The sequence below is a fragment of the Trichoplax adhaerens genome, genomic scaffold (genome assembly GCF_000150275.1).
Source record: "Trichoplax adhaerens TRIADscaffold_2 genomic scaffold, whole genome shotgun sequence".
Classification (NCBI taxonomy): domain Eukaryota; kingdom Metazoa; phylum Placozoa; class Uniplacotomia; order Trichoplacea; family Trichoplacidae; genus Trichoplax; species Trichoplax adhaerens.
This window is the reverse complement of record NW_002060944.1, coordinates 3,482,780-3,497,473: the sequence shown is the minus strand read 5'-3', so window position 1 is coordinate 3,497,473 and position 14,694 is coordinate 3,482,780. Positions and strand designations below refer to the sequence as shown.

General features: G+C 32.6%; 2 protein-coding genes across 2 annotated transcripts; both read right to left on the bottom strand.

Annotated features, from left to right (window-relative positions):
* Window positions 1-1,309: 1,309 nt before the first annotated feature.
* Window positions 1,310-10,938, bottom strand: TRIADDRAFT_53285 (uncharacterized protein; the record flags this gene model as incomplete). Its single annotated transcript, XM_002109321.1, has 34 exons — window positions 1,310-1,450; window positions 1,562-1,661; window positions 1,797-1,851; window positions 1,970-2,044; window positions 2,238-2,355; window positions 2,515-2,652; window positions 3,160-3,320; window positions 3,420-3,564; window positions 3,674-3,740; window positions 4,012-4,073; window positions 5,035-5,094; window positions 5,165-5,232; window positions 5,371-5,459; window positions 5,696-5,922; window positions 6,011-6,109; window positions 6,221-6,305; window positions 6,808-6,923; window positions 7,018-7,078; window positions 7,179-7,282; window positions 7,361-7,403; window positions 7,490-7,557; window positions 7,648-7,760; window positions 7,851-7,944; window positions 8,066-8,147; window positions 8,531-8,612; window positions 8,804-9,017; window positions 9,157-9,283; window positions 9,371-9,486; window positions 9,698-9,826; window positions 10,094-10,168; window positions 10,263-10,310; window positions 10,408-10,496; window positions 10,598-10,677; window positions 10,826-10,938. The coding sequence occupies 34 exons, from the start codon at window positions 10,936-10,938 to the stop codon at window positions 1,310-1,312; spliced, it is 3,444 nt and encodes a 1,147-aa protein (XP_002109357.1).
* A 111-nt stretch (window positions 10,939-11,049) lies between these two features.
* TRIADDRAFT_53284 (uncharacterized protein) lies at window positions 11,050-14,193 on the bottom strand (the record flags this gene model as incomplete). Its single annotated transcript, XM_002109320.1, has 11 exons — window positions 11,050-11,150; window positions 11,239-11,305; window positions 11,418-11,513; window positions 11,603-11,737; window positions 11,852-11,889; window positions 11,963-12,029; window positions 12,123-12,174; window positions 12,291-12,381; window positions 12,426-12,514; window positions 12,598-12,782; window positions 14,113-14,193. The coding sequence occupies 11 exons, from the start codon at window positions 14,191-14,193 to the stop codon at window positions 11,050-11,052; spliced, it is 1,002 nt and encodes a 333-aa protein (XP_002109356.1).
* Between the last annotated feature and the right edge of the window lie 501 nt (window positions 14,194-14,694).

Sequence of the window (14,694 nt, the reverse complement as noted above, 5' to 3'; positions counted from 1 at the left end):
TTCGGAAACCAAAGAGAATTTACAGGTATGTTGATAATAGTAACAGTCATAATGAAATTTTGGATGCTAAAAATGTGTTATTTAGCAATAGCGATGACTCTATGATTCGCTCTTTTGTCTGTTGTCAGTTGAGGTCCACTTACATGGAAAATGTATAGCTACAGGTATTGGAAGCAGGTAAGCATAAATGTATTAGCATGTAGCATGCAATTATGTAATTTACTTTTTTACTGATTAATTTTGTGTTATTTAAAACAGTATTAAAATGGCAGAAAAGAATGCAGCATCGAAAGCCTTAGAAAGTGGTACAGTCATTTCATAATTACTATATAAATAATATCTTAGCTGTTTTTCTTCCATAAATATTACTGGATTATTTATGCTAATACTAAGTACTCCTATGTAGACCTATTTAAGGAAGTCGTGACAAGATACTCAAAAACAGTTCAGAAAGGCTGGAAGAAGAAAGTGTCATAACTTAATTGAATTTTCATTCTATTTGTAGCAAACTCTGTATTAACATGCAAATTTACATGATGTTAGGATAGGTATTTTTATTGAAACTATAAGATACTAGTAGAATAATTTATTACGATTTTTTTTAAACTTAATCTGTTCAAAATTTCCATTAGCAAGGTTATACATTGATCTTATTTGATTATTGAGGTAAGATTTATGTTTTATTTTTTCTAGGCTCTTCTAAGTGTTTAGCACGACGTTGTTACTCGTCATTTTAGTCAATTAGAGATCTTTTAAGAAACTATGTAAAATTAATTTAAAAGTTGTATTATTTCTAAGTTTCTATTTTATGCAAACGATTGAATAGGATCAAAAGTTGATTGTACTGGTTTCATTATTTTTATTAATTAACCATATGAGGAAAGTCGAAATTGTTTGATGAAATTTTATATTTTGAAGAAGTGTTGCAATATAATTGCTGTACAAATTATGCTGCTGTGTATGCTATTATTACAATAAGAACATTCTATTTAATAAGAGCTTAATTACAAAATTATTAATCGGCTGTTTGCCGCATTGATTTGTCAAATATTATCAGTATAAATAGTCCTACGTTGTAACGTTGAATTTTATTTCAACTTGGTTAAGCTATCTTGACTATTTCCGCTATGATCAAGTTCATATAGCTAGAAAACGTCGTTTACTGCAATTTAAGTATAAAGATATATCATCATACATTTGATAAATGCGAATTTTAAATGGACTATATACAAATTCGAAGCAGTAGGCTAATAGATTGACAATAAAAACCAAGCCTGGCATTTTGAAATACTCGAACGGATATTTATAGTTATTTATAGTCTGCGTAAAGATCTTGCATTTTTTTAATGGATTTCTCCCAACAGACTGCCCATCGTTCTTCCTTTATTAAAGACGTCTCCAATTCTTTTTCGATCAATTCAATAGACTTTTTAAAATACTGATGATATTCCTAGTGTGTTAAAATATCATACAAATTGTCAATAATTAAATCATCTAGTTATCATTGCATGCGACCCGCATCAGAATCAGCGTTAATGATCAAATTGTAGAATTTATGTACCTTATAAGCCTGGTCACGAGCAACCACTACAGCTTTATGCGCTTTACTAGTTTTGCGGGTGAAAGTTGATGGAAAATGTAAGAAATTGTTAAGGAAAACACTGTTTTTATCAAAATGTTAATTGCAAAATAGAATTTTCAGCTATTTGATTGAGATGAATGTGCATTCATAGTAAAGGATATGTTGAGTATCTGATTCTTCAGCCAGCGTTAATTCATTCGATGGTAGGCCTAACCATGTAGTCGCGATTAAAAGGCCAACATCAATTTCATCGTTGCTCTTGTCCGATTCTATAAAAATGAATTAAATCATAATGATAAAAAAGGTAATTAGAACTTTAAGCGTTATCATCGAAATCTTGGAAAGTTTCAATTTTTAGCCACAAGGTTGCATATGTTGAGAACATACTTTCATCGGCTGTTTTCGGTTTTGCTCTCAGTCTATGTCTCATCAATTCTATAGCGTTATATTTTTTCACCTCACCTATAGGTCATAGAATCGATTAGCCAGAAAGTCTTTATTTTACTACTACTACTTATTAATTAGAATTGGAAAATGAACGTATGCATATTTGCTAAAATCACGTTTCCGAAATAGCTACTATAATATCTTGCTATTGGGCTAATAGATAGAATTGCGGCTCATTATAAGTGTAAATAAGATCTTAATTGCTTACCGCTATCCATGGTGATAATATCATCTGGAATGTAAGCTTCGTCAAAATAGAGAAGTGTCCGAGAAGAGAATTTAGATAATTCTTCTAAGAACATGGAGGCATAGTAGACTTCGCTTTCCTGCGACGTAACAAAAATATCATGATTATAAATTGAAGAACTAATATTATGTATCGAATAGCATTTAGACGAATTTAGTTTAAGACTAATTTATTCGTAACACTATTCCAGTTTTTGTATATCTTGCTCTCATGAAGAAATTTTTCCATTTTATTCTACCTTTTGCGTTGAAGCAATGGATTTAATTAAATCGATGACTTCCGTCTGCCTTCTTTTTTCTTTAGTGAGTAATTCATTCAGCTCTTGAATATTTTGCGGATGGCCAAGGCTAGGTCGTAGTAAACTTTCATTATCGCCCTATTCAAGTGAAATGATTGCGATAGATTAGCAACAAGAGCAATGACATGTAATTCAAGACAATAATATTCCATGTTTAGTGAAGGACCGCAATTTTGCTCTATTTAATCCTGCTATGAAAGTACTGCAAAGGATTAAAGGCTAAGGTCAAGATATTCTAAAGAGATACCGAAAATTTCCGTGAAGCACTCATAATAATTAAGCCAAATAACTTTAACATTCATTCTATTAGAATAGCAACTAAATTGAAGATATTCTAAAGAGACAGTAAGGCCCTGCGAAACATCAAAATTAACCCTCTGAAAGTCCTAATATTGTTAACTTTCATCCTATTCAACCTAATTGGAAATTACTGCGACAAACTCATGGCTAAAGTAGATGACGTCCTAGAGAATATTAGAAGCTTATGAATAGTCAAAACCATGCCATAACCTTTTTCATTTCCTATATATATTTAGGCTAAAGCAAAGACATTCTAAGAAAGCCTGGAAAGGAATGGTAGTTTACCTTTTCAGCTTGTAATGGCTGAAGTTTAGCATGCAATTCTTCGCGAACATTAGCCCGAGATAGTTGAGCATCATTACGATAGCGTTGCAAGATTTCTTTAATCACTGGCTCTGGCACATATTGTAGGCAGTTTAGAAAGCTAATAATTTGCGTATGTAGTTCTAATCAGAGAAGAAAGCATTGAACATTTAGACGAGTTGATTCGGTGACGACAGAATTAGTATCGTCATTATTTGAATGCATTGATGGCCATTTCTGACCTTTAATACAAGACTTGTGATATTCATCGCTTTGGTTATGATAAGACTGTAAACGTTGGGTAAGGGATTCTGCACAAGCTTCGAAAGATTCTGCAACTTGTTCGGGTCTTGTGATATTTTTCTGGGACTTTTGCCTATAGTATAACTGTTGGTAGAATAAAAAAAGAAGCTCCGTGAAACTCTTAAAAAAATTTTATATCAATCTCGTCTTGGCAGTAGCCATAGCATAAGAGTTCTTAGGATTTTAAACTCACATCCGAGGTTGTCAACAGCGAATCCAATGATTCACGAAGGATATTTTTAATTACCACCATAAAACCCCTACATCCAAAATTGAATATCATTCATAGTATTAGAAAGGATTTAAGAAATAAATGGAGTCTAAAGGTACCTACTTTCTCGATGGTCTTTGCTCGTCTCCATCGTTCTTTTCCCCGAAAATGAGATATTTCTTGTCGATTTTGGTGCCAAATACAAACTGAGCACTTCGAATACTTGATCGACTGTTTAAGCTTAAAATGGAGATACAATTTAGCCCTTCTAATATGAGGCATAGAATTATAATTGAGCCCACGCAGAAATAACAACTTACCTCTCATTAGCACTACGGGCGCGATCTATATCGGCGCTTCCCATCTTACTAAAACTATGAGCCTGTAAAAGTAGAAGAGACCATTTCTAAGTTATAATTCATCTATAACAGATAGGAACATTTCAACGTGTATTTCTGCACGAGAATCAAAACTGAAGACATCGATCTATTTATTCTAGAGAGGAAATTGATTCCTTTCCTCAGCAAGCTAGTGTAAGTATAATTATGGCAACAAGTATTCTCGATCCAAATACAGTAACTACTTTCCATCAACTCTAACTACGAGCAAGCTAAACGCAATCGCCTATTTTACAAGCTTATAATTTATTAGTAATAGACAAGATAGACATTTGTTTAGTTATTTGCTTAGAAAGATTCATTACGTTTTCCTAATAAAATGATCGCTAAATATGAACTTATTAAAGTATTAAGAAGAAAATGGATCAAGACTCCAAAATTGTCGCTCAATATGAACTTAATATAGGTATAATTATGCTTTAAGTATTGGCGAGAAAATAGATCATGACTCTTATTTATTTGTATAGAATAAAGTTCCTTCTCCTATCAAACTTATAGCTAAATATTAACGTAATATAGGAATTAATATGGTTAAAGTACTGAGAAAAAATTGGATCAAGACTCTATTTTATTTCTATTGGACGAAGTTCCTTCTCATACCAACGTTGGGGCTAAAATATTAACGTAATGTAGGAATGAACATGCTTAAAGCATTGAGCGGAAATTGGATCAAGACTATTATATTTCTATAGGATGAAGTTCCTTTTCCTATCGAAATTGTGGCTAAATAAATGCGCAAATATCAAGGTAATGCAGGAATCAGTATGTTTAAAATATTGGGGAAATGTGAAATCAAGACTCTGAATTTCTTTCTCGTACCAAAGTTATCGCTAAATATAAAACTTAATGTAGGCACAATCGTATTTAGGGTAAACGGATTAAGACAAGGATTCATTAAACGGAAAAATGATATAAGTAGTACAGTAGTTAACGAAATGACTTTACCTTGACCAGTTTATCGCCAGTCCCTTCTCGATGGCGTTTCTTTTTCGATTTGCCCATAGACTAGATTGGATAATTCGTTCTCCATTAGAGGAATCTTGATAGAGTTAACAAACTAACTAGATTACTTTACCTTGGATCTTTTCTTTTCAGATATCCCTCTATCTACTTTGAGTGTTTCTAAAGGAGTAGGTGGGCTCGCTTAAAGGATTTAAGAAGCAAGAGAGAACAAATTAATACAATCATCTTCTTTGCATAAATTACAACCAGAATATATTACAAATATATGGCATGGATCACAAGTAATCCGCCATAACTACCAGGAAAATTCTAACCAACCTGCACTTGACTCTTCACGTTCATCGGTCTCAGTCGTGTTTGGTGGAACCTTAAAACGCTTTTTGGCTTTTAAACGCTGCTTAGTATGCCTAATTTGCAAAGAAAAAGACCGCCATTATATAATTTTGCCTTTTAAATATCCCATAAAACATTTCCAATACAGACTAAAAAGTAACTTAATGAGCTTCGATCCGTTAGAGTATAGCAACTCTTTGAGGTTCGACTAGCTATTCATTTATCCAAGTCAAACGTCTTCTATTCCTTCTACTGTACTTTAAACCATCATGGTATATAGCAAACAAGACAATTGGGATATAAAACGAACCTGCTTAATTTTTTAGCTGCTTTTAGAGAAGTAATGGAAGTAGAAATACTTGGTTCACCACTTGAATCAACACTCGAAGCCGTCGGTGGTGCTCCAAGAGAAGATTGATTAGCTGGACTTTCACTAACTGGCTCAACTTCTTTTTGACAAGAGAGATAATCTACTCGATCTTTAAAACTATGAAAGATTTCTACTAGACTATTATAAACCTCAATGGAAGAGATTTGCTTTAGATAAAGAGTGGGAGAGAAGATAGAATGGACATTAGGTAAATATCCATAATGAATCAAATCTTTGGCCGCAAATCTATTTCACCTCTTTATCCATGTTGGGATGATTAACTGCATCAATTCTCTTCTCCAGTTGATCTAAATATTTAACTAATTTTTGTGATTGGCTGTTACTATCAGCAACCTAGAATAGGATAAATAGAAATGGCTATAAATACTCTATTCTCGGAAATATTTCTTTTAATTGGAAATGTCCATTAAGACTTTGCATCGTTCACTATTTTATCGGATTTACCTCCGCTTTAATCTTAACTTCGGTGTTGGTAATGAGACGAGCAACCTTCTCGATATAAGTTAAATCATAAAGATGATGCTTTGACCTAAAATAAAAGGATAGCATTTAACAGACAGCCATGGTCATGTCTAAAGTTGCATTAACTACCAATAGATCATAGGCATGAGATAGAAGAAAGTTCAGATAGCAATCAAAATGGAACTAACTTATGGTAAGTTGTATAACGTCATATTCAGGTATCAAAGCTGCTACAAATATCAATGAACTAGGACTAAGATTAAAATATCTCCAATATGGATTACTAGTATCAACGGCAGATGACTATTCGATTGGCGAATGAATAATAAACTGCAAATTTTTCTACATACACGTAAGTATAAGATAGTAATAATATCTAGATTTAAAACAGATTAATTAAAGTGATTGGCAAAAGTATCCATTGAGACAGCAAGCAACATTTCCTCAGTATTGCTATCTTATATGGGCAGTCATGAGCTAACAACGACTTTCTATCTCGATCAGTATATCTGTTCTTAGATAGATTCTATCTTATATTTAATATAGAGTAAGGAATTCCATCTTATTACTTGTCTAAAAATTTGCTCGCAATTTCATTGGCATTTTCAAGTCGTTTCGTTTCCATTCCTTCGAGATCGGCTAATATTAGGCCCTCCTCTTTATCAATCTTTCTGGAGAGCTTTTCCTAATGGCGTTAAATAGAAATAACCATAAGAGAGAATAGAAGCCGATCGTTGCTTAACAATATTGGAATTTACCTAGCTATTGGTAGTACTTACGAGTTTCTTCCTGAATTCATTGACTTCATCTGGGCAAAAATTACCTCCTTCCGAGAACAACCTATCACATATAACATCAAAATCAGACTAGATTATCGACGCTAGCTATTACCATAACCTTTAGGTACTATAACTAAAAATAAACTCTGGTCTCTCTTTACTTGAAAGATTTCAAGAATTTAGCGTTGGAATCTCTTAATTCAGTTAGGCGATCATCTAGTAATCGGCGGAATTCACGAATGGATGAACGGATTCCATGAATAAACTGTCCATGGATAAGAAGGAATAATATTTAAGAATTATACCTAGACTAGTAGAATATACAAATTTTTTTGTTGCTTACGCTATCCAACTGGTCTTGGACATCTACTTCAATCGCGACCAAGCTGTTAAAGAATAATAAGATTTCTTAACGAATCGATTAAAGTTCAATGCCAGAAAAATACTTTGGAAAATAATAGATCAGACATACTGTGCAGTTTTACGTGCTGATGTTAATTTTGGCTCAAAAGCTTCGATAACATGAAGAAATTGATCAACCTGGCGAAATGAAATTGAATAGAGTATAAGAATGAGAATCATCCATTCGAGAAAAGATTTGAAATAGAAGATTGGCGTATGTTAACTTACATCCACTTGGTGAGTAGCCGAAAGATCAGTAACTTTAGCTCTTTCTTTAGTCAAGGATCTTGTTACAGCAGTAACATGTTCTCGTAATCGTTCGCGATGTAATAATAATTCAGCTAGATAAAATAGAAAGTTTATATTGACCAAGAAAGATACGAATAGAAAGTATTAGGTCATGAAATAGATCTATCTTCTCTGATCCTTACAAGCTCGAACATTGTGGACGTCATATTCGATGCGACTAGTCCGCGGTCCATGTAAGTGTAATCTTAATTCGAGTTCACTATCGAGTTCTTTGACCTATAGTTAAGAATAAAGACAAGAGATTAAAATCTAAGCTAGCTATTTCTACAAAACATGATAATTGATTAACGACGATCAAAGAGTTACTTATTGATATATTTCCAGTATGAATTTTTACCTTTGAAGTAACGACATTATTTGCTCTTTCCATAGCTTGTTCTCGCCATGCCATCATATGCTCCAAGAACGTCTTTCGAACGCTAAAAAACCAAAAACGATTAGATATTAGTACAAGGCGACAGTGATGATATAGGATTGAAATAGAGTATCATGCAAGAAAAGATTAATTATTATCAATTCTGGTAGTAAACTTCTAAGGCATTTGGGATGATTTTACGTTAATTTTTTTTACTTACGACTATTATAAATAATTATAAATGCGAAGCTCCAGCATAGTTATTTAAAATATATAAATATAGCTTTGAAGATACTACTGTACTATAGCCTAGTGATGATTTTTAAGCTAATTTTTCACTTTAATCTGGCTACTAATAATAAAAATAGGAATAGTAAGACGATATTGTTTAATTACTTGTCCTAATTTTGATCTATGTTAGGTGATAATCGCTCAATTGATACATACAAAGCTTTCAAAGACAATATGAAGGAATTCTTGATGGCTATATTTTCCGAATAGTCTCGAATCTCATTTTGATTAGCATCGACTAAAAATAAAATATTAATAGTGTTATTCTACTTGATTAATGATCGATTATACTTTATACTAATTGCTTTATCGCTATCAATTTAAGATGTATTTTTCCCAAATAATTGCCGACATTACTTGGAAGGCTACCATTGTCCATTAAAGATAGACATTATTATTACAAGTTATATCACTGAACAGAAGCTTTACCGTCAGCTGGAGGTTGTAGAGAAAAGACTGAACTTTCGGGATTGAATCCATGCTGGTGTGGCGAAGTGACGATATAGAAAGTTTTACCATTGGATAAGGAAAGTGCCTCAATAACACTGTCAGGCAAGATTTTCTCTTCTCTACCCCTTTTACTAGGTCTTCTACGCCGCTTTTTGATCGTTATAGCATCTTCATCATCACCAAATTGCTGAATCTATCCATGAATAATCATGTCAATTTCATAATACTACATAAAATCGACTTTACCCATAACAAAATTCAATCTTGTTCAGGAGATACTCAAGTATTTAAGTAAAAGTATTTAAAAAGTAAGAACATATAGTGCTCATTACATCAGGCTTATGACGAATTAGACCAAAATATTTTAAAACGTTGTCCTCGTATTTTTTCAACTCATTTTCAATAATTTGTGTATAATTCTTAACGATTGATTTTTGCTCTTGTTGAAATTCGATATAACTAAATTCACCATTAGCATGAGAAAAAAGAAGGCAGATTAATCATGATTAAATATCTGCTTACATCAGATATCATTTCTATGTTTACCCTTGGCGGACTTCTTCCAGAAATTCATAACATTTATTGAGGTTTCGTTGAAGACTTTCTTCTGAATAATCTTGTCGCATCCTGTCTAGTAGAATATCAAGGCTAGCTTCCTTTTCCTATCGTGGATTAAGATTTCATGATTAAACACTGCTCATGATCTAAATCTGGCATAAAGCAAGCTAATATATCACCTGGTTGGATGCATCGTGAGCCAATCGACCTCGTTCAAGTTCAGACTAATTATTCAGGTAAGACCGAACAAATACCATCAATACCAAATACTAATAAGTCCTTAAATCAACAGAATATAATGCTTGCTTCTACTACCTTTAAGGCAGTCTCTCGGTTAATTAAGGCTGTTTCATGCCCATCCCATATATGAGCAATCCCTTGGACAAACTGAAATACCTTCATAATTTGCTCTTCTTGTGTAGGTAATAAATCATGAAAGTGATTCTATAAATCAAGACAACAAGTCAAACTATAATTTGGAATTGATATGTTTTAATACGATTAATATCGATATATTATGATAAATAATTAATTAATACTACTCTATCATGCAGATTTTCTATGAACTGTTGCATTATTTTATACTTCAAGAGGTTATTTAATATTGTAATATGTGTAAACTACTTCAAGGTTTAGAGTTTTTCCACTACACAACATTATTTGGTACCCTAAGATGCTGTCTTGATACAATCTTGAGCAGCCTAATAATACCTCAATAGCTCTCATTTCTTGACGATATCGTTGCTGTCTTTCATCCAATAAAGGTAAAAAGTTATTTTTTATGATCTAATGAGGAACACAAAAGTTACGTCAGTAATAAAACATTTATTTTCTCTAGTTACAAGAGTTTATCTTTAAATTAATTGAACTCCACACTTACGATATAAATTTCTTCTTTTTTACAAATTCCTTCCGTAGCTAATAATTCCTATGAAATAAACACCGTGCCCATTTCGACATATTAGAATTCCATTTCTTTTGCAACTGCAGCATGATCATTATCTATCAGATTAATCCAACTATACCTGATGTTCGGACATTTCGTTTAAGCAAGCATCGTATGCATGATCGTATTCTTCATATAACCTTCTTAAATATTTATTGTGTAACGAAGCTGAAAGGAATCGTCAAGGTAAGCATTCAATTCCATTAAGCCGATTACAATTTAGATTGTATGGACAGAATCGTCTTGTAAGAGAACTAGAACCGACTTACCAATCCTTTTCGTAACGGTTATCATGGCCGATTTCCACTGCGCCACAGCGTTTTTAGTTGATGCCGGTGGTTTAACATCTCTGTTATTGAAAAGTAGATGAAAAATGATTATGCAAATATAGATTTACCTCTCCAATTATAATTATGGTATAGAATCAAGTTTATGAAGTACAATGTTTGCTTATTTCGAATAGACTACTTTGCATGGGTATGGCTAGAGATTCTTACCGAAGAGTGTCGAGTAAATGTAAACGTTTCGTATTAATTGTTCGCTGTTGTTCCTTAAGCTTGTTAATTTCTTCTCTAATATTGGCAGGATTATTTAATGCAAGATCTTTCATGTAGGTTCTATGAGAGTTCGGATAAAAACGAGAAAATAAGAAAAAGAATTTTTTCAGCTTACATAGATAAGCAAAACAATTCATTTATTAGGATATAGAAATAGCGCATTATTACTCAAAACTTTGAATGATGGCATCTTTCTTTAATCTTCTCCAGTCTTGTACACGTTCTTGCCATCGTAAACGTTGTTTATATTCTCTTTGGACATCAGCTAAGATGGAGATGATGGTAAGAGTCAATTAGGCGTCCACAGAATATTAAAATAACCTACGGCCATTTTCGAATTGGATCATTTTTACCTGTTAGTAATCTTGCAAATAACTCAGCAAAGGATTTTTTATTCGCTAGAAGGGACATATTGATATGCTGTAAATGAAAGCTGATGATTAGTTTCTGATTTGATGGAATGAGCGATATGGACTCTTAAAATGAATCCTAATACAGTAGTGTAAAGGTAAGGCAATCTGATGATCCTTACTTGGGCTTCGTCGTCCAATAATCGTTCAACATCAGCTGTTAAGATATGAGCAGTTTTAACCAATTGCTTTCCATAGGTGTGTAGAATCTTGATTAGCTGTCGAAATTTAGTGTATAGTCCATAAATAAGTTTTATAATGTTCTGCTTTTAGATTGTTCGGTGGTAAAAAATGGACTTTTATTTACCTGTTTACTTCTTTCAACTTCAATCGAATCCAATTCCTCATCTAGATCATGCATCAGTTTCCGTCTTGGTTCGGAAATTGATGCAACTTGGTTCCAGATTTCATTTAGATCGCACATAGAGTACTTTACCAATATCTATTAGCATTAGAAGTGGATACTAAGATTATATTTCATCACAGCAGTTACACTTAGATCACATCAATTTGAAACTTGAACAGAAGAGACTAGGGAATTTAATTCCATACTAACTTCATCATCAGCTAATCGATTCATTAATAGTTCCAGTTCTAGTAGTTTGAAGGTTGAAAGTTTAGTGTGTGTTACTATTTCAACAAGTTATAAATAGCATTCGATTCAAACCTTTATCACTTTCGGCAAGACGTTCTTTTAATATAGAGCAAGCTTCAAGAATTTGATTTTCATAATTCTATTGAAGGTGCGAAATAAAATCAATTTTATCTCATATCCATTTTAAGAATTAAAAATATTTTAAACAGTTCTAATATCAAATTGTATTTACCCTGCTAACCATCCCCAGTTCTTGATAAAAGTCATCTAATAGGTTTTCATGCCTGTAAAGAAATAGAGAAATAGATGAGCATATAGAAAGTATAATCATAATTTAAAGGCATGTCGTCCATAGCTTGGTGTAACTATAATGGATTAGCTAGCATCAGTACTGACTTACTTTACATAGCGGTTGCGATTAATCTTTTCAATCGTATTAGTTTGTATTCCTGTTTTGGCTAATATTACATTAAGCGGTTTAAGGAAATTGACTTAATCAAGAGTAAATAATATACGCCAGAAGTTACTAAATTACCAGGTTTATCTTGTAGTCTAGTGACATCCTTGGCGGCTTTATAGCTTTCTGATTCTTCAGAAAGTTTTCGCTCGGCCTCTAGTTGTTTCCTATATAGATTATGCATAATTAAATCTTAGATTCAATCTTACGAATGTAATAGTCATTCAATAGTATCCTTAATATTTTTTACTTCAAATAAACAGGATTTTCGACGCGTTCATCGTTTAAGTTGCTAAACAGCCATCGCTTTTGACGATCTGTTAGGATTCCATTACCCAAGACTCCTCGAGATTCTCGAACAAGGGGAATACTGTTGGGCTTTTCTTGTATAGGAAATGATGTTCTTTCTTTACTTAGTGATTTAACAAGATCCACCTAGATTTTAGCAGATATTATAATGATTATTTCCCTTACTAAAATAATATCAGTTGTGCAAGCATAGAGAGGAATTCGATGGTAGTGAGACCTTTGCGTATACTAGCAGTAAATCCATTTCACAAATGCAGACATAAACAAACGGAAGAGAAACGGTTCAATGGAGGATAATTGAATACTTTATAAAAGCACTAGCTTAAAGGCATACATAATATGTAAATAATTGAGACATGTAAACTCTTATACCGGTATAATGGCAAATTTTTCAAGATTAGTGCATCAACTATGCTATTAACTAATGACGCACTATCAAGTAGCGTTGCGGTAATGAAAGCTAAAAATTGTCAGTATGCAATTTTACAACTGATGTGAAAGCGGACGTTGATGAAGTCAAAATAGAGCTATAGAGTATAAGCAAATCTTACGTTACTTGACAAAAATAAGGTTTCTAAGAAAACGATAATCACTTAAAAGTTGTAGAAGAGGCTAAATATGCTATGTAAACTTCACACAACTATGACTGTTATGGTTGTTACGCCAAGAAACAGCTGATGAAATTGACTAGATATATCAGATATCAAATTATATGACAAACTATATATTAATTTATTACATTTTCTTCATTTTAATTAGGGGTAATACGCTGATGGCAATTTATTAATGCAAAAAGCTTGCCAGAACAGACTTTGAGTTGTACATAACTGGAACTTGAACTTATATCATCGCTTGGCAATGACTCTTAGCAAATTACTTACACAGTTTTACTAATATTCGAAATCGATTTCAGAATAGAACACAAACTATAGATTATCATATCAAACAAATATTCCCTATAAAATCAGCTGAATCAGTATATATCTACTACATTTCGTGATTTGATCGGTGCTCGAATTTCACTTATTATCGTAACTGCCTATTGAGTACGGTAAGTTATCATTTAGATTGTAAGTAGACTGTAACTAGTATTATGAAGTTTTGGAATTACAACTTCTTTCATCTGAGCATTTATTTGCTCCTATTAATTGGCTACTCTCGAAATTTCATGTAATATTTCAGCTGTCTACTATAAATTATGAGTAGATTACCTATCGCAAACTGAATTATTTCTAGCAATAAGGTTAAAAGCTATAAATTATTTCATGTGTTAACCTTTACATATTAACGAATCATTTTGACAATTTTATTATAGTCATCTCTAAAGCAAACTGTGAACAAGATCATTTAGCAATTAATAGGCATTTTCTTTTATTTGAGTGAGAAAAATGAGAAGATTTTCTATTTCATCATTCCATCAGTATATTGTAAATAGTTAACATCAATTATGAATTACCTCAGCATCGAATAACTTTTTATAAACATTCTTGGTAGTCACTTGGCGAAATTTCTTGGGAATAGTATTAGTAGTAGCCATCCTTACTTATATTACCTAGACAATAGAATACCTTTTAATCTAGCAAGCTGCAATGACTCTACTACATATGCAGTTCAGTTCTTAATAGAGCAAATAACAAGTAAAGCAATTGCTATAGACTTTATGCTTGTGTAATTCTACTACCGATTTAAATCCTTTATAAAATGAATAGCTAGATGGTAAGTAAAATCGTTACTATACTAATCATCAATAACGAGATGATGAACTTACAATAAATCAATAGTATCATCTAGTTAGTAGCGTTGCTACGGTAACCATGACGACTGCGCAGTCGATCTCGTCTTTCAGGTGACCGTGTTGGCCAGTGCCACGCCTTGCCCGGAATTCTATATTACTTATACTTATTAATTAACTAAACCTGCGAGGAGAGTTTTAATTGACCGAAAATTGCATAGTATCTTTTACTACGTATGTTTAAGATTGAAAATCGAATGCATCAGCTCTTATTAAGATATAGCTAAGAGCTGAATTATTTGACAA